The 19,324-nt window shown below is 50.2% G+C and overlaps 1 protein-coding gene across 2 annotated transcripts in view; it reads left to right on the forward strand.

The window, feature by feature from the left end:
• The window catches only part of ANKFY1 (ankyrin repeat and FYVE domain containing 1), a 48,710-nt gene extending 29,735 nt beyond the window's left edge, over positions 1-18,975 (forward strand). For both annotated transcript variants that reach the window (XM_068165402.1, XM_068165403.1), the window contains exons 9-25: positions 581-649; positions 1,378-1,577; positions 1,958-2,055; positions 2,939-3,158; positions 4,305-4,403; positions 5,548-5,701; positions 6,479-6,647; positions 8,380-8,498; positions 8,820-8,976; positions 9,849-10,049; positions 11,260-11,436; positions 12,252-12,399; positions 12,655-12,745; positions 13,314-13,438; positions 13,739-13,885; positions 14,777-14,867; positions 15,546-18,975. In XM_068165402.1, coding sequence (XP_068021503.1) covers positions 581-649; positions 1,378-1,577; positions 1,958-2,055; positions 2,939-3,158; positions 4,305-4,403; positions 5,548-5,701; positions 6,479-6,647; positions 8,380-8,498; positions 8,820-8,976; positions 9,849-10,049; positions 11,260-11,436; positions 12,252-12,399; positions 12,655-12,745; positions 13,314-13,438; positions 13,739-13,885; positions 14,777-14,867; positions 15,546-15,678 — 2,398 coding nt within the window. In that variant the 3' untranslated portion in view covers positions 15,679-18,975. The remainder of the gene's footprint in view (positions 1-580; positions 650-1,377; positions 1,578-1,957; positions 2,056-2,938; positions 3,159-4,304; positions 4,404-5,547; positions 5,702-6,478; positions 6,648-8,379; positions 8,499-8,819; positions 8,977-9,848; positions 10,050-11,259; positions 11,437-12,251; positions 12,400-12,654; positions 12,746-13,313; positions 13,439-13,738; positions 13,886-14,776; positions 14,868-15,545) is intronic.
• The last annotated feature ends 349 nt before the right edge of the window (positions 18,976-19,324 follow it).

Raw genomic sequence — 19,324 nt, forward strand, 5'->3', positions numbered from 1 at the left:
GGGGGGGGCGGTGCTAGGGGGCGGGTGCCTGCTGGGGGGAAGGGGGCGGTGCTAGGGGGCGGGTGCCTGCTGGGGGGGAGGGGGCGGTGCTAGGGGGCGGGTGCCTGCTGGGGGGGAGGGGGCGGTGCTAGGGGGCGGGTGCCTGCTGGGGGGAAGGGGGCGGTGCTAGGGGAGGGTGCCTGCTGGGGGGGAGGGGGCGGTGCTAGTGTGAGGGTGCCTGCTGGGGGGGAAGGGGGCGGTGCTAGGGGAGGGTGCCTGCTGGGGGGAAGGGGGCGGTGCTAGGGGAGGGTGCCTGCTGGGGGGGAGGGGGCGGTGCTAGTGTGAGGGTGCCTGCTGGGGGGGAAGGGGGCGGTGCTAGGGGAGGGTGCCTGCTGGGGGGAAGGGGGCGGTGCTGCGGAGTTCCGGGGGGGGGGAGGGGGTGTTTGGAGTCAAGCCCACTGCGGGGTTTGCTCTTTCTTTCAAGACGTGCGTGTGCCCCCTTCCCGCCAGAGAAGCGGTGACCCTGTAAGCCTGTTGGGGCGTGTTGGTGACCATGGAACACGTCTCAGTTACTCATATAACTACTTTGTTTCAATGACAGGACCCCGCTGCACGTGTCCATTGTGGTCAGGAATGAACCTGTCTTCAGTCAGCTTCTGCAGTGCAAACAGTAAGTCTCACTTCAGTGCTAAGTATCCAGGGGTTACCTTCTGCAGTGGAGACAGGGAAACTGCTGTAAGAGCTGTTCTCTACCTCCTTGCCTGGAGATAGCAAAGACAAAGCAATAGGCTTGGGATGCAGAAGTTCAGAAGCTTTGCATACCTTCAGATGCCACAACAATGCTAGGAGCCAAGTAAACTTTTTGTTCTCCTGGAAAGAGGAAGCAAACTGCATTGCTGTTTTCCCGAGAGAGCTGAGGGAAATACAGCACTAACTTCAGTCTTTGGAGCCAAATAAGACATTTCAGATGTCTGAATATCTTTTGACTTCAGCTTGGGTTCTGTTTCAAACTAATATAGGCAGCTTCTTAGGGTGAGGCAGCAGGGTACTTCATTTTACTCAGTTTTCTTGCAGCTGAATTTGAACAAACTGTGTACAAGGATTGCCAGGAGAGGTTTTGCTTCTTTGTTGCTGGTACAGTACAGTTACTCCCAGGGCACTGCTTCTCTTGAGAGTGATGAACTTAACTCTAGCAGTGACTCAAAGGTGCCTTGCTTGTTTCAGAACCTTCACAAATTCTCTGAAGTAACTGGAGCTGCAGCAGGCTGCTTGGCAAGCAGAGCTTGTCAGTGAGCTACCAGAGAAACTTGTACAGCCACTCAGACACTCGAAACTTAAGCTGCACTGGGGAGCCACGTTTTAAGGTATAAAGTAGGGAACATTCACTCTTCTTTTTAGACTAGACTTGGAGCTGAAGGATCATGAAGGAAGCACAGCTCTGTGGCTGGCGGTTCAGTATATCACCATGTCATCAGACCAGTCTGTGAACCCCTTTGAAGATGCCCCTGTCGTAAATGGGACCTCCTTTGATGAGAACAGCTTTGCAGCAAGGCTGATCCAGCGAGGCAGCAATACAGATGCTCCAGACACAGTGACAGGTAAAGCAGGGGTTTGTGTTTCTGCGCGGGTGGAAGGCTCGGAAGTGAATTGCTTAACGCTCGCTGCTCTGAGGAGCCCAGCGAGGTTACAGCAGCATTTGCTGCCTAAGAAATGCTTTACCCAGGGCTGGAACAATGGCAGACCCAAGCTGAGTGTGACAGCAGGAAGTGTCAGAAAAGCCAGACTCCTTGTCAGGGCCCAGTGTTCTCTTTACAGTTTCAAGATGTGTAGTTGCTGAATGGTAGCCCAGGGTGGCAAAGTGACTATCAGTAGGGAAGACTTTCCCTGTGGGCTCCACTGGTGGGGGAAGTTCCAGCACTGGATAGTATCTGAGTGTGGCTAGGGCGGCACTGTAACGGTGTTCATGGTTCTTCTCTAGGAAACTGCTTGCTTCAGAGGGCAGCTGGTGCAGGAAATGAGGCAGCTTCTCTCTTCCTAGCAACTCATGGAGCAAGAGTCAACCACCTAAACAAATGGGTAAAAGCAGAAACTTCTAGACTACAGTCTGAAAGTTCCCTTCCCTCTCTTCAGGGAGAAGATAGCAGAGGTTTCTTCTTGCTAATGATAACTTAGAGCAGGGAACACCTGCTGAAGTGTTTGTCTCTTCTTGTTTGCTGGTGATCAGACAACTGCTGCATAATCCTGGCACTGTTTTTGCAGCACCACCAGTTATTAACATGCTTTTAACACTTCCCTTGGTGCCTGATGGCATAAAGTCCTTACTATAGGTTAACTCACGCAGTTTGAAAGCCTGTTGTAGGTTAAGGACTGGAAGTCTTAACCATAGAGTTGAAAGCTCCTCCAAGGGACTAGATGGGCACAGAGAACTGTAATCATTTATTATTTTATCCCATAAGCCCTGCATCAGTTCAGCCCTTTCTGCCTCTCTTTCCCTTCCCAGCATGGATCTTTTATCTCCCACGGTGTCAGGGAGGTCTCCAGCCTGGTTCAGCCTTGCCAAAGCTGGTTTGGTAGCTGTGCCATTTGGCTTAGCTTTTAGGAGTCAGTTGGAATGGTGGGAGACCTGGGGGAGGCTGTGAAGCCTGGTTTGTTGGCAGGTTTTTGGCTTAATGAGACTGTTGTAAGCTGAAATGTGAATTTGGGTGTTTACAAACACTTACACAGATGCTAAGTAGTATTGCCATGTAAATTGCCTAGTCTGTGAGGAGTGTTCTTATTTCACTCCTTTGGGGAGGGATAAAATATCTTACTGTCCACTCTACAACCTAAACTAAGATAGTGTCCTAAGGTGCTTCAGCTGCTAGGAATTAAGCTCTTCAATCCACTTCTTGTGGGCATAGTAGTTTAGAAGTTGCTCTTCATGTCTCGAGCTGTTAACCCAGTGCCCTGTTTGTTCAAGGGGGAAACACCACTGCACACAGCCTGCAGATGTGGCCTGGCAAACCTGACAGCAGAGCTTCTGCAGCAAGGAGCCAATCCCAACATCCAGACAGCAGCAGCAGCTCTTGGGCAGAAGGACACATCTCCAATAGCAGAGAATGTTTACCTGCAAACTCCCCTCCACATGGCTATTGCTTACAACCACCCAGATGTGGTCACAGTCATCCTGGAGCAGAAAGGTGGGGGTTCCCCTGGTTCACCCTGCATGGAAGTGGGTTGGTGTCAAGATGGTGTCTAAGCTATTGTGGTAAACTGCCAATAGAATTATAGAATGGTTTGGATTGGAAGGAACCTTAAAGATGGAGTTCCAGACCCTGTCATGGCTCAGGTTGCTCAAGGCCTCATCCAACCTGGCCCTGAACGCCTCCAGGCAGGAGGCATCCACAACCTCCCTGGGCAAGCTGTTCCAGTGTCTCCCCACCCTTCCTGTCAAGAATTTCTTCCTCATCTCCAATCTCAATTTCTCTTCTTCTGTTCACTTACAGAAGTCCCTCCCCAGCCTTCTTCTAGCCCCCTTCAGGTACTGGAAGACTGTAAGGTCTCCCATAAATAATGAAACTTCTTTTCCTGTACACATTAAGTAGAGCAATTAAGAACCCTGACTAAACATAGTCTTGAACTCAAATTACCTGCTTGGTGAGGGTAGGAATTAATTTGCCCATGATCTGGTTAAGTTCTCTACTGTAGATAACAGGTATGAATACTCAGCCCTAGGCTGCTTTCTAGCTTTGCAGGAGATGTCTCTCCCAGTCTAAGCACTCACTTCAGGTAAATACTGGAATCAAGTAAGGATAAAGGTACTTTGCTCTGCCTCCCTCAACTCCTCTAGTAAGAGCATTTTGTAGAGTTGAGACTCAAGTATTGGTGACTTATTAAATGCCATAAGTTCAACCTTTTATTGCAGCAGGAAGGGAGTTTGATAGCTGAAGCAAGGCTGATTTTGTCCCCTTCCATAAGGCAGGAGATTTAGAAGGGAGTAGGTGGATTGAGGATATTCTGCATCCCAGGAAGCTGAGAGATTGCCACCATCTCATAGAAGCTCTTAATTTATTCATACTCAGCTTTGTAGATGCCACTGATTGGACATGGAGATAGAAAGGGGGCTCGAAGTGGCATGTTTTAGTGCAAGTACTAAGATGAGGCAGGAGTGGCAGAAATTACCTGAACCCTAAGTGTCCCAGCTGTTCAAAGTGTTTAGCTTAGATCTTTCAATCTGGCTGCCAAGGGATCTGTTTACTGTGGAATGGGATCCTGGAAGTCCTGCAGCTTTGTGTGCAGCTGCAGATGAAACACAAGAATGCTCTAACTCCTGCTTCTTTGTGTAGCAAACGCTCTTCATGCAACCAACAATTTGCAAATCATTCCTGACTTCAGTCTGAAGGACTCCAGAGACCAGACTGTGCTGGGGTTGGCTCTTTGGACAGGTATGTGCCCTCACAACAAGATGAGAATACACAAAGATACGGAAGCTGTGATGTGGATTAACTTTGAAAGACAAGCAACAAGCCTGTGCTCATGTTCTGGCTTGTGCTGCTACTGAGAAGCTGTCCAGGAGAGCTTTAGATGATTCTTCAGCTTCTACAACAATGTGGACTTGCTGATTGCAAGCTGCAGGTCCAGAAGTCTGACTTAGACTCTTGCCCACAACTGTACTTGCAGGTCTGGAGTTGTTCCATTGTGAACTACCTGGTGGTTTTCATGTCAAATCACTCTGCCAATAGTTAACTTCTCTAGGTGCTGTTTAATGCAGCAATACCTTCCTGAGGAGGGGTGAGCTACTTCAGGGGACTTTCCATGGGAATGTGACTTCAAATGATTCAGAAGAGGGTTTCTTGCCCAAAGTGTGGAGGTGAATGGTTTTGAGGAAAATCAGATGCATTTGCTTGCATCCAAGTGACATTTCAGCGGGATCAGGACATTGACAAAAGAGGTGGTGTGGTTACTGCTGAATCAGTGTGGCCCTGCTGAGCTGGAGACAACTGTCTGGGGGGCAGCTGCTCAGCCCGTGGGCTGTAGAGGTGATGCTGTGCTTGGTGCTGCTCTGTGCAGGAGTGCTGGATGTTGTTTGTAACAAACACATCAGCTGTCCAGGCTTTTCACTGCCCAATGACAGCAAACTGAAATGTGGCTTTCCCTTTGCCATTGCCCTTACCTGCTTCTGAGACATAGGGGGAACAAACTGGGCATCTTATGCAGCAAGGCTGAAAGGAGGAGCTTAGGAAAGGAATCCCAAAGTTGCTGTGTTTGTTGGACAGGAGGCTGAAGTGGAGTGAAGGAGTAGGTGAGCTGTGGTTAAGGAGAACTTGCTACACTCAGGTTGGCAGAACCTTAGGGAAAGCTCTGGTGTGTGCCACACCATAGCTCATTGTCCTCAAGCCAGAGGAAAGGACTCAGCAAGCCTGTAAATAAATATAGGAGGTGGTTTAGCTGATTTAGGTGAATCTTCACTGGGCACTGGCATTGACTGGCACCATCATTAGTGCAAATGGAGCTTAGTGCATCACTGTCCTTCAGTGCCTGTGTTTCTCAGAGCTGCAGGCCCAGTCCTAATGAGCTCTCCCTCCTCAGGCATGCACACAATAGCAGCTCAGCTGCTGGGCTCGGGGGCATCCATCAACGACACCATGTCAGACGGACAGACTCTGCTCCACATGGCCATACAGAGACAGGACAGCAAGAGTGCACTCTTCCTGCTAGAACACCAGGCAGATATCAATGTCAGGTAAGGTCTTAGCTGGTGCCACATTGAGCTGGCTATCTAGGAGCAGGTAGTGATGGCAGCTTTTGTGCAACAGCTTGAAATGGGTTTCATTGACCTGTAGTTCGGTGCTGTATGGCTGAGGCATTACCTATATGAACCTGGACTTCTGTGTAGTGCCACAGGTAGGATCTCTTGGGGCCTCAGAGGGGGTGCCACTTAATTCTAGGTGGAATGGAACCTTCTAACAGACTGAAGTCCTACAGACATGGTACTCAACTTCTGCAGTCCTGTTTGTCTGCCAGCTTGTTGGAGCTGCATATTTTGTACCATCTAAACTAATCAGCTGCAGCTCTAGCAACAAGATCCCAAGAAAACTTATCTCCTGAACAAGTTGATACTAGGCTCAACAAAACATTTATTAGCCTTGTGGCACTGACAGGCTGCCTTGGAAGTTGAGTGACAGGGGTACAAACTGCCTAATGCTGCTGATGACCTGCAGGTTGGTAACGGTGGTATTTGACTTGCTGAGCTGTTAGCACAGTGCAGATGAGGCTGTTTGTTTCTGTGGCAGCAGGCAGGATGCTGGAACCGTTCAGTTAATGGCTGTCTGAGCTAACAACTCTGACGTGCTTCTCTTGCTGCTAAAGGGAGGGGGGAAAGGAAAGGTAGAATCCAGAGCTGTGATGAAACTGGATCTGATCTTACCACAACAAAAGTATCCCCAGGCTCTGTCAAACTGCTGTAATGAGGCCCAACGTGCTCATGCAGTGGTAACACTTCCAACTGTACCTGTTGCAGAACGCAGGATGGAGAGACTGCCCTGCAGCTGGCCATAAAGAACCAGCTCCCGCTCGTGGTTGATGCCATCTGCACCAGGGGAGCAGACATGTCTGTGCCAGATGAGAAAGGAAATCCTCCTTTATGGCTGGCCTTAGAAAATAACCTGGAAGATATTGCATCAACTCTGGTAAGGCTCTGGCTTGACTCAATTTACTCTCACTTTTGGGCAGCTTGCTGGCAGCCAAGGGCTCAGCAGCAAACCCAGGCTCAGCGTATGAAAAGAACAGAACACTCCTGCTCCACTGCCTGACTTCCAGAGGGTTTTCTTCACCAGCAGCTCTTTCATCTGGGGAAATCTTTTGCAAGCACAACAGTGTGTAGAGAAAATTCTTTCAGGCACTGTAAAAAATACAGAATGTGCTGTCTGGAGGCCTGCTCCTGGCAGGAGACACCAGCCTGTAGTATCCCAGGCTCATGCAGTGCACAGCTGCTTGAGTGAAACCAGCTGGTTTTCATTCATAGAGTCACAGCATGGTCATGTTGGAAAGCACCCTGCAGTTCATCCACTTCCAACCCCCTGCCATGGGCGAGGACGCCTCCCACCAGCACAGGTTGCACAAGGCCTCATCCAGCCTGGCCTCAAACACCTCCAGGGAGGAAGTATCCACAACCTCCTTGGGCAACCTGTTCAGGTGTCTTCCCACCCCCACTCTCAAGAATTTCTTCCTAATCTCCAGTCTCAATCTTCCTTCTTCCATCATAAATTGTTCCCCTTTGTCCTGTCACAAGCCCTCTTGAAGTTCCATGGGGGCAGCCTTCTGTGTTCTTCTAAGGCTACTCATTGTCAGGCATAGGTCACCTAGCAGTCATCTTAGATGCAAGTAGACCTCCTTTTGTATCTTTCCTAGTGAAGCTGTGAAAGTTGTCTCTGGTATCCAGTTCCATTCTCTTCAAAAGCTGTGCTGATGGCCCAAGAAATCTTGTAACTGTAGGGGACCAGTGGTGCTGGCATTTGGTGAGAAACCTTGGGGTCAGCTCCAAACACAGTCATGTCTAAACCTTGTAAACAATGTGTAAGGAGGAGTGGAGCAAAGTCTGGAAGTGCCACATTGCTTCAGGAAGTTCTGTAGTAGAAGGCAAATTCGAGTACCTGAAGAGGCTACAGGAGATCTGGGGAGGGACTTTGGCCAAGGGCCAGGAGTGCCAAGATGGGAAGCAATGGCTTTGGGCTGGAAGAGGGGAGATTGAGACTGGAGATGAGGAAGAAATTCTTGACAGTGAGGGTGGGGAGACATTGGAACAGGTTGCCCATGGAGGCTGTGGATGCTTCCTCTTGGAGGTGTTCAAGGCCAGGCTGGATGAGGCCTTGAGCAGCCTGGGTATGTAGGAGGTATCCCTGCCCATGGCAGGTGAGTAGGACCTTAAGGTCCCTTCCAACCCAACCTGTTCTGTGATTCTATGAACAGCAGAAGTCCAGCTCCTGAACAAACTCTGTTCAGCTCAATGTACAGAAAGCAGGTGAATGATCCAGGCCTTCAAAGGCAATATTGCCTGAGGCTACTTGACCTGCTCTAGCTGCTTGTCATTGAAATGAGGTAGCTGTTGGCCCAACGGACTTACTGCCTCATTTACTCCAGACAGGCCTCATCTGAGCTGTTAGTAAACACTTTCTAATAGTGGACCAATGAAACATGAGTCCAGAAGACACTAAAGTACCATCCTGTGACAGTCACTGAATTTCAGGAATAGGTAAAGCATTTCAAATTCTGCCTCTCAGGGTATTGTTTGAAAGGCACCAGGCAAGGCCTGTGTAAAGCAGCAGGAGCCTGCTGGAGACATAGGAAAAACAACACCACAAAACCCCAACCAAACAAAAAGCCCCCCAAAAAGTCCCAGCTTCATTGTGCTTCTCCTTGCAGGTCAGGCATGGCTGCGATTCAACCTGTTGGGGGTCAGGACCAAGCGGCTGCTACCAAACCCTTCTGCACAGAGCCATCGATGAGAACAGTGAGCAAATTGCCTGCTTTCTTATTCGCAGGTCAGCCCCTCCTCCAACACCAACCTTGCCTTGTGCCAGCTATGTGTGCATGAACTGGGTTGTTTTCAGCCTGGGACTGGTACCTGTTTTGGTAGGGCTTTGGGAAGGGATGGCACTCCTGGAAGTCTGATGTTAAAGACCCGTTCTGTTACCTGTAATCACATCACTGTGATGGCAGGAGTCAAACTGAAACCAGGGACTTGTGCTCCTGTAGAATGTGTCAGCAGTTCTGGATCAGCTCTTGTAAACCTTTTCCTGACCTGTATTCATCAGGGTTTCAGTCAGGATTAGCTGGGATAAATGGACCATGTTGTGTTTCAGTGGCTGTGATGTGAATAGTCCCAGGAAGCCAGGCCCAAACGGAGAAGGAGAAGAGGAAGCCCACGATGGACAGACACCTCTGCATTTGGCAGCCTGCTGGGGTCTGGAAGAGGTGATCCAGTTCCTTCTGGAGTTTGGTGCTAATGTTAATGCTCAGGTATGCAGGGAAGCTGTGTGGTTTCCTTTGAAATTGTTTCTTTGCCTGTGCTGCTTGTAAACAAAACTTCCTCTGGGCTGTGTATTTTGTTGTGACTGAGCCAGTGCAGGATCTGGCTGTGCTGCTGCTTTCTTCCCTGTCCCTTGGAACCAGATCTAGTGCTTATCTGCCTGCATGATGAACCCATCAGGAAACTGTACTGAGAGAAAGTGATGCAGCAAGCTGCTTGTAGTCTTAGTTTTCTGATCTAATGATTGGGATTAAACTCTTCTGTCCCTCGCATGAATGAAAGGCAGGAGCAGGGCTGTGTTCTGCTGCAGTTAATCATTAGATCAGCTCTAGTGTGAAAATCCAGAAGATTCTTCTTTGCAAGGATGTTTGAGAAATGTCTTGAGTTACTGAGTAAGCTGAGGTGATGTGAGGATGAGTTTGGTTTTGATCACACAGTAATCCTTATCTGAAGCTTGACAAACAGCAACAAAAGAAAGGGGTGCACACCATCTGTAGGTCCTGCTGCTATTGAAAGTAGCATCAAAATGAATGACAGCAGTCAGGGCTGTAAGCTGCTGCCTGGTACAGCAAGTGATTAGACACCCTGTTTAAATGGACTACAGCTGCTTGAACTCATCTCTGAGCCCCAAATGTCTGACTGGATGGGAAATGTTACTCTGAGCTGTCCTGCACAGGGCTTGAGGTCAAGCTATTGGGAGGGAAAAAAATCCCAATTTGCTTCCTTGCCACTCCAGCTTTGAGCTCCCACTACAGCTGTTTGCTGTCCTAGCTGCCTTTGTCATAGAACTAAGCTGAAGTGTCCTGGGGAAGGAGTTTGTGTGTCACTGAATCTTCAAACAAACTTCCTGGTTTCCTTCTAGGATGCAGAAGGAAGGACTCCAATCCACGTTGCCATTAGCAACCAACACAATGTTATCATTCAGCTGATGATTTCCCACCCAGACATTAAGCTTAATGTCCGTGACAGGCAGGGGATGACTCCCTTTGCCTGTGCCATGACCTACAAAAACAACAAAGCAGCCGAAGCTATTTTGAAGAGGGAACCAGGAGCTGCTGAGCAGGTAAGCTGGGAGCGCTCAGTACATGCTGATGCCCTGCCTGCACCAGTCTGTGGCAGCAGGTGTTCCACAGGCAGATTCTGCTCCACCCTCATGTGGATTTATGGTGCAGTAACATCTGCCAGGTACCAGATCCCTGTGGCAGTTTGTTTGTGGGAAGCTGCAGATGTGTGTGGAGTAAGGAGCTGCAACAGCCTGTGTTGCGTCACACCTGAGCCCGTCCTGCCAGCGCCGGATCGGGGACAGGCACGCGCGTGGACGGAGAAAGGTCGAACTCTGCTCTTGTCTTGTGCTGGACTGGGGCAGAAGGAATCTGAGCTCTCTCTCCTAAAGACATCAAAACCAAACCCTGACCTCAAATAACTGAGCAGTAGATGTTCTGCTGAACTCCAAAGCCTCCACGCGTGTTGTCGTGCTCCTGTGGCGCCCGGGCAGGAACCACAGAATCACTTAGGCTGGAAGGGACCTCAGGGGCAGGGATGATTCTGAATCTAGGAAGGCTCAAGGCCTCATCCAGCCTGGCTTTGAAAACCTCTAGGGAGGGGCATTCACAGTCACTCTGGGCAGCCTGTTCCAGAGTCCCACCACCCTCATACTGAAGAACTACTTCCTCAGCTCCAGTCTAACCCTGCTCTGCCTCAGCTTCAAACCATTCCCCCTTGGCCTGGTGCTAGACACCTTTATAAAAAGTCCCTCTGCAGCCCTCCTGTAGGTGTTCAGGAACTGTTTTCCTACCCTGTGTAAGTTTAATTACTAATGAAATATGAGTGCTTAATGAGCTCTTGGAATAGACCTAGAACACAGTTACAAATGCAGGTAGTTCTGAAGATGCTTTAGCATTAGCAAAGCAGAGAGTAGCAGCACCACACACTGGGTGTGGAGCCAGTGAAGACATGTTCATGTGGCAGGATTGCATCCTGCTTCTCCCCTGTGATCTGCCTGATTCCAGTGTTTCCTGTAACTGAGCTGGTCATTAACTGCTGCCCAGTACTTGCTACAGCAGCTGCTGACCACACCCTCCAGTGTGTGGTCAGGACATGGTGAGGTTATAAAGCAGAGATGGAGCAGGCAGGAGGGAGCACTCACAGCTGATTGATTTCTTGCAGTCTCTGATCTCAAGCAGTGAAGGGAACAAGCCTGCAGTTCACTTGAGGTAGAGCAAGTGAAAATGTTGCCCTCCTGCAGACCTCATTTCATCTCCATTCTGCCACAGGTTGACAACAAAGGCCGGAACTTCCTCCACGTGGCTGTGCAGAACTCAGACATTGAGAGTGTGCTGTTCCTGATCAGCGTGCAGGCCAACGTCAACTCGCGGGTGCAGGATGCCTCCAAGCTCACCCCTCTGCACCTGGCCGTGCAGGCTGGCTCCGAGATCATCGTGCGGAACCTGGTAGGGGCTGCAGAGCTGCTTCTCCCCTGCTCGGAGGCACGCTCTGTCTTCATGCACGCTCTCTGCAGGTGCAGAAGTCAGCTCATGGTGGAGCAACATCTCTGAAACAGTCCAGGCTTGTGGGTGGCTCCCTCAGCTGTCAGTAGCCTGCCTTCTTTGGCAGCAGTCCCTAGGTAGTGTGGCTCACCTGTAAAGGAAGACTCTCACAGAATTCCAGCATGGGTGGGAGTTGGAAGGGACCTCTGGGAATTACTTAGTCATCAGAGGATCATAGAATGTGTTGGAAGGGACCTTAAAGCTCATCTAGTTCCAAGGTCCTGCCATGGGCAAGGACACCTCCCACCAGCCCAGGTTGCTCAAGGCCTCATCCAGCCTGGCCTGGAACACCCCCAGACAGGGGACATCCACAGCCTCCCTGGGCAGCCTCTGCCAGTGTCTCCTCAGCCTCACTCTCAAGAATTTATTCCTCATCTCCTGCCTATACCTGCTCTCCTCTAGCTTCAATCCATTCCCAAGCAGGGTCACCCACAGCAGGCTGCCCAGGATCATAATGTCAGACTGCCTTTGGAATCTCTCCAGAGAAGGAGACTTCACAATCTCCAGGCAGTGTGCTTCAGGGCTCTGGCACTTTCTGCTGATGTCAGCATGAATGCAAACTGCAGCAGCTCAGTAATGAGAACTTTTTATCTCTGCTGGAGGCCCAGAAGTGTCTCTGTACAGTGCATTCTCATGTGCTTCAATCCCAGACAGAAATAAGCTGTTAGTTAATGGCCCTGAGAACATCTCTGAACGTGTTCCTTCTTGCATCTTGACAGCTGCTCGCAGGTGCCCAGGTGAATGAACTGACTAAGCATCGTCAGACTGCTCTGCACTTAGCAGCCCAGCAAGACCTGCCCACAATTTGTTCAGTCCTCCTGGAGAACGGAGTAGACTTTGCAGCTGTAGATGAAAATGGCAATAATGGTAAATTTCTGGAGTTGTGCCAGTGATGTGGAGACTTCAGCAGGTCTGTTAATGCTGTCTCATGGTAGAGAGAGCCCACTGAACAGGCTCACTCTTTAGAGGTGAGAAAGAATGAAAAGCCAAGAAATCACAGCTAGCCAAAAGAGTTTTGGAGATGGAATGTGGAGGGAATGGGAAGGGGATGCTTGATTTTATCAGCTGTAACTTCTGCTGACATTTACTTTAGATGCTAGAAGTGTGTCTCATCCTTTTCAGCTCTTCACCTGGCAGTGATGCACGGCCGATTAAACAACATCCGCGTCCTGCTCACAGAGTGCAACGTAGATGCAGAAGCCTTCAACATTAGGTAATGACCATGGTCCTAACGGGCTGAAGGAACCTCAAGTTGTGATAACATGTGCTGGTACAACAGGCTGGGAGAGTTGGGACTGTTCAGCCTGGAGAAGGCTCCAGGGAGACCTTAGAGCAGCCTTCCAGTACCTGAAGGGGCTCCAGGAGAGCCCCACTGGCACAGGCTGCCCAGGGAGGCTGCAGCTGCCTCCTACCTGGAGGTGTTCAAGGCCAGGCTGGATGAGGCCTGGAGCAACCTGGGCTGGTGGGAAGTGTCCCTGCCCATGGCAGTGGGTTGGAACTGGATGATCTTTAAGGTTCCTTCCAACCCATTCTGTGACTCTATGACTGGATAAAGCCCAAAGGTCAGGCCTGGGCTGTAGTATTTCTACACTGACTGTAGGGAAGTTGTCTGAACTGGAGATAATGGGAGTTCGGAAGTTGAAGGCAATTGGGTGTGGTGTAGTGGAGTAATTGGGTGTAGCACTGCTCAAGTCTGAACCAAGCTTGAAAACAAGGAGAGCTGGATGAGGAACTGGAGCATCAAGCAGGTTTTGATCAAGACCCCCAACTCTCTTCCCCAGAGGTCAGTCGCCAATGCATATTTTGGGCCAGTATGGGAAGGATAATGCAGCAGCGATCTGTGACCTCTTCCTGGAGTGTATGCCAGAATACCCTCTAGACAAACCTGATGCTGAAGGAAACACAGGTAGGTGACATTCAGCACCTATTAGACTGGAAAGCTCCTTAAGCCACATTCATGAGATGTCACTTTTAAAGCTGCAGTGAGTGGCAGTGTTAAACACAGGACGGTGCAAAGGTTCTGTGGCTCTGAGCAGCCTGCTGTAGCTGCAGTGTCCTTGCTACTGCAGAGGGTTGGACTTGGATGGACCTTCCAACCCAAACCCATCTCTGATTATTCAGAAAGTTAACCAAGATCCTGCTCTGTACCCAGTGTAACCCAGCCCCACCACTCTGCTAGCAGCAGTGTCTGGCTTTGCTTTCCCAGTGCTGCTGCTGGCTTACATGAAGGGAAACGCCAACCTGTGTCGGGCGATAGTGAGAGCTGGGGCAAGGCTCGGAGTCAACAACAATCAAGGAGTCAACATCTTCAACTACCAAGTTGCCACAAAACAACTTCTCTTCAGGCTCCTGGGTGAGTGCTACCTGCTATAGGTGGGAAGTTTTAGCTTATGCTTCTGAGATACTTTTATTGCAGGAAAGAACTGTGGACAGCTGAGGAGCTTAAGAACTGTGTGGGTGTGGCGCTTTGGGACGTGGTTAATGGCCACAGGGGGGTTGGGTTGATGGTTGGACTGGAGGTCTTTTCCAACCTAAACTCTGATTGTATGACACCTGACTTGCACAACAGTAATTGCAGACTTGCACAGTTCAGTAAGTGTTGAACTCCTGAGCATTGAATTTGAAATGGGGAGCAGACACGTTGTTCTTAACAGCTCAAGTTGCCCAGCACAGACTTGTCAGCCTGAAACATGTTCTGGAAGGATGGGCATGGAGACTCCTGGCTGGTGCCATAGGCTAATGTAGCTTCAAACCCAGATACTGCTTTTTAACTTGGAATCATAGAGCTGTTGAGGTTGGAAGAGACTCTTGAGATCAAGTCCACCTGCTCACCCAGAGCCCACAATACTGCCACTGAACCAGGTTCCTCAGCACCACATCCCTGCAGCTTTTAAACATCTTCAGGGACAGAGTTTCTACCACCTCCCTGGGCAGCCTGTGCCACTGCCTGGGAGCCCTTGCTGGGAAGAAGTTTTTTCCTAATATCCATCTTGAAGCTCCCTTGGTACAACCTGAGACTGTTTCCTCTTGTCCTGTCACTTGTTGCACGTGAGAAGAGGCCAGCTTGTGCTGTCTGGTTGCTGTGGATACGTGATGTTGGTGAAAGCAGCTCTAGGTCATTTCCAAAGAGGACTGCAGCTGCTGCAGGAGTGGTTTAAATCAGTTCTGCTGGAAAAAGCCTCCTCACTGTTGGTGCACTCAGGTGTCTGAGCCATTTTGCCTTTATGTTCTTGTCTCTGGACAGATATGCTGACAAAAGAACCTCCCTGGTGTGATGGCTCCAACTGCTACGAATGCACTGCCAAATTTGGAGTCACAACAAGGAAGCATCACTGGTAACTGACATCTTGCTGTCCTTCAGGATTCTTTCCCACATGTAGCTAGGCTGGTTCCTTTGGGTGCTTTAGGAAACCTCTTAACTTAGGTGTGGAACCAGCAACCCAGCTGAAACATTCTCCCTGGGCCCTGAGCAGTAACTTGTGCTCTGACATTGACTAGTAAGCAGTTTGTGCACTTAATACCCTGATGTGTTGGAAAGGAGGAGTCAGATCAAAGTTTCAGTGGTGAAGCAGAGCATTTAGAGGCTGCTTCCAGTAGTGGGATGGACTTGTTCTGGAAGAGGTAACAGATTTGGGCAGCCACTGCTGAGCTTAGGGCAGGGAAGCTGACAGGAGCTGCTCTTACCTAGACACCAGTTGCCTTTCCTGAACTAGTCTGAACTTCCACACAGTGTGGTGGGTTAGAGGGTGACTGGGCTAAGAGAAAAGTCTTGGCCCATGGTCCTAGAGCCACTACTAGCCATCAGCTGAGGTGGGTGCAGGTGCCCAGTGCAGCAGCAGCATGTTCTTGGTGTTAGTGTTCACTCGTTACACCAGTCAGAAGATGCAAGGGATGTGCAGCGTTCCCACTGCTGCTCTCCCTCCTGAGTGCTGCTGTCACTGGGCAGGGCTCAGACCACAAACCCTGCTCTCCACTCTGAACTTGCTTCTCTCCCACCCCTCTTCTGTCCCCAGCCGACACTGTGGACGCCTGCTCTGCCATAAGTGCTCAACAAAGGAGATTCCTATCATCAAATTTGATCTGAACAAGCCAGTTCGGGTTTGCAACATCTGCTTTGATGTCCTGACTCTGGGAGGAGTCTCCTAGTACACTCTGGAGGTGAAGGGATTCCTGGTCAGTGCTCCTGACAGCAGCTCTGCTTACAAGCCCTCTGGATAGGGAGGAGGAGGCCTATACATCTCGTCTGCAATAGACTGAACTCATTAAAAACCCTCTTATGATATATTCTGGCATAAATGACTCTGTAAATAGATTGGGCTGTGATAGACTTCACCAGGAGATCCAGTGGATCCTCAAAAGCAAGTGACAAAAGAATTTTAGACCCTCTTCTAGTCACGGTGGGGCATGGAAGCTAACACTGCTCAGGCTGGAGTTGGAGTAGCCGTCAGATAGGTTTTTCTTCACGTGGTGCTTTGCACTGAGCAGCTCTGAGTCCTGTGGTTTTCAGGCTGCTTAGAGATGGCATTAAGCTGCAGGGTAACCAGGTATGTGTCTGCTTTGTCTCAGAAGTGTTCCCTTGCTGTAGAGAAGACTCCTCATGGAGCTAGACTGCTGTATGTGTCAAGAGGGGCAGTTAGGAGCATAGCTCCAGACTTGTGGCCTTAAACCAGAAAGCTTTACACCAGCTGATGCAAAGCAGCCAGAACTGCAGATCCACATCTTGATACCTCCTCAGTACATGTCTCACTAGTTTTGGCATGTTCAAAAGAGGTGCAGGATTGTTTGCAGCCAGTGAATGCTCTTGCTAGGCTGCAGCTCTGCTAGAGCTGTCAAAGTCTACCTTGTTGCTCTCCACATTTGCTAGTCCTTCCTTGTGTGACCAAACTGGAGTGTGCTGAAAGGCCTGAGCAGCTGCTGAGGCACACAAGCACTGCAGCTGGTGAAGTTGGCTCACTCAATGTAGCAATAAATGCTGAAGTGCATTATCAGTCCCCAGGAGGGAGAGCAGCACTTTCCTGTGGCTCAGACTCCGGTCAGTTAGCTGCCAGTGTCGACTGGGTTGAAATTTGGGTGCATTTTCAGCAGGATTGCTGGTGAGTGGGGTTGTAGGCTTCCTGGTCTTGAGCAGAAGTGTAGCACCAGGCATTTGGGTGAAGCTGCACTGTTAAATATGCTGAATCTGGGACAGATCCAACACCACCTTGCTAGAGAACAGGGAAGTACTCTGCTGGTAGACAAGGTAATGATTTGGTGGGTACAGGCTTCAGTCAGGAAAGGGGTGTACTTCAAACTACATGGCATGGTCAGGCTGGCTCCATCCCAGGGGATGAACCTAGCTTGGACTCAGCTTGGCATTCCTCATCTCTGCTGCTGAACTGCTCTGCATTTATTTAAGGACTGTTATCTCTTGTTCAGTGTGGACAAGTGGGTGACACATTGCCCTGCTTGGCACAGTGGCTTGTCAGCCTCACAGAGTAGGAGAGGTGATAAACCAGGCTGCTGTTTCTGAGGGAGACTTGCTTGAGGTGTTTCTCAAAGCTGTAGAAGCAAAGGGTATGAGAGGGTGTAACTGCTGATATTTGCACAAGGAGTTTCACATCAAGTCTCCCTTGACCTGCACTTTGATCTTCCACTGTGGATATATTGTGACTGGAATCTCACCCTTCTCACACTGCAGAAGAATGGGTGCTGATACAGATTGGCCTCACTGCTCAGTGTCTGCTGCTGCCATGTCCCAGCCATGCCCCAGGTAACACAGCTGGTCTCTGGAACAGTGAATGATAGCAGGGGGAGTTTCTGGTGTGATGTTCTAGCTGAACAAGGTGGAAAAACAATGGCCTGAATTGCAACCTAGAGCTTGGGGTTTGGGGTGAAACAGATGACAGGAAACACTGTACTTGCAACCCCTTGCTGGCTGCAGGCCTCTGGCAGAGAGTGCATTTGATGAAAGGAGTCTTGGCATCCCCAGGTATCTCCTGGCAAGATGCTGGTTCCTTCTTGGTTTGGAGGTGCAGTGCTGTGGAGTAGTGAGTGTGTGCTCAAAGCTGCCAGGTAGTGGCAGAGCAGTGTCCTGCCAAGACCACAGGCTCTGGGCTTCAGCTGAACTGGAAAACTCCACAGCATCAGTGCTGAAGCTCTGAAACATCTTGCAGTGACTTCTGGATGGGGCAAAGGAAGGGGGAGCTCAGTGCTGAGTTAGCAGCCTGTTAGTGGTGGAAGTGTAGGTCTGGTGAAGATGCAGCTGCATTGAGTGGTGATTTCCTTCGTGGCTGGCTAGTTGCTCTTTCCAAAAGCAGGATAGCTGTAACTGCCTTAGCCTCTGGCCAAGAGGAGGAGAATGCCATGCCCTGCACAGCCAGTGCTGTACCAACTTGCTCACTGAAGTCTGAAAGGGAAGCTGAGGTTATTGATGAGCTCATGCACAGCCTGAAGTGTTCATTGCACTTAAAGCAACTAAATTCAGCAAATATGATCCTTCTAAAGTGCCTTTGAGGTTAATTTCCTTCCTGCTGACTCTAAACAGCTTTCTGCCAGAGTTCAAGAAAAGGGGAGAGCTCACAACTGGAGCCAAAGCCCACCTTAGCTGTCTCCTGGTTCCACTGGAGGGGCTGGCCCTACCCAGCTGGTGGGGCTCAGTCCTTCAGGCACTGCTTAGCACTGCTCTGAACTCTCAGCCCTCTGAGATTTTTTGGGGGCACTTCTAGGGTTGCAAATGTAAATGGAGGCACTTGGTGAGGTAGTGATGGTCAACACATTTCTGGCTTTGGGAACAACTGCTCCTTCTTTTTGTAGCACCCTGCAGTTGTGACCAGATCCACTCTTTAACCCCTCTTGTCCGTAGTGGTATGTACTGGAGACTCAAGTCTGCCAAGCCTCGAACAAAAGGGTGGATGGAGAGCAAACTTCTGTCCCTGGGAAGTGATGCTGGTAAACAGGCTTCAGGCACCTCTGGGGGAAGCCTGTGGTGGCTCACACTGGAGCTCTTGGTGGAGATCAGACTCCTCCTGCACTCTTCTACAAGCACAATGTCTTGGGTAGCTGCAGGTCTGCTGCTTCACTGAGGAGTGAGGATGCTGGTGTGGAAGGGACTGACAGCACAGCAAGCTGCAGGCTGGAAACTGACAGATGCCTTAATGACATGCTGTGCTGGAGACCCACAGCTTGTGCAGCTTCCCATAGTGCTTGGGCATGGACCTGTAACAAGGGGAGGAGGCCAGGGCTGGAGACTAGCTCCAATGGTAGTAGGCAGCACACTCAGCTCTGGGGAAATGAAAGCTTGTGAGAGTGACAAAAATAACCTCCTGCCCTCTGTGAAATAGAAAAGGGAGTCTTAGAACAAAGGCCTTGTCTCTGCACTGTTTGTCTGCAGTCCCTGTACAAATGTATTTTTCCAACCTGCACCCCTTTGTGTAACAATTCCACTTGTAATAAAAGGCATAACCAGACACTGCAGTGAGCTGCAAGCTTGTTTGAGTCTTTGCTGCCAGCCAGCTGCCCCTCTGCTGCTCTCCTTCCCAGGCTCCAGGCAAACCCAGGGCTGTGCCATACACTTGGGCAGGATAGCCTCATTCCTTGGAGATGATTCCAGGTATCCCCTGGGCTGTGGTAGAACTGCTGCAGCCCCTGACAAGCTCTGGTACTCTGCTGTATTCTGTTACATCCCCTGAACACAAGGCATCTACAAACCAGCCCTGGCTCCCCGCAGCCCGGGCTCAGGGAGCACTCTTGTTCTCAGCCCCAGTGAAAAGGTCAGGCTGAGCTGGCTCAGCAGCACCCCCCTGGTGTGGGCAGC

Source organism: Melanerpes formicivorus, unplaced genomic scaffold (assembly GCF_026170545.1).
Source record: "Melanerpes formicivorus ecotype bairdi unplaced genomic scaffold, bMelFor1.0.p_v2 SCAF_88, whole genome shotgun sequence".
Classification (NCBI taxonomy): domain Eukaryota; kingdom Metazoa; phylum Chordata; class Aves; order Piciformes; family Picidae; genus Melanerpes; species Melanerpes formicivorus.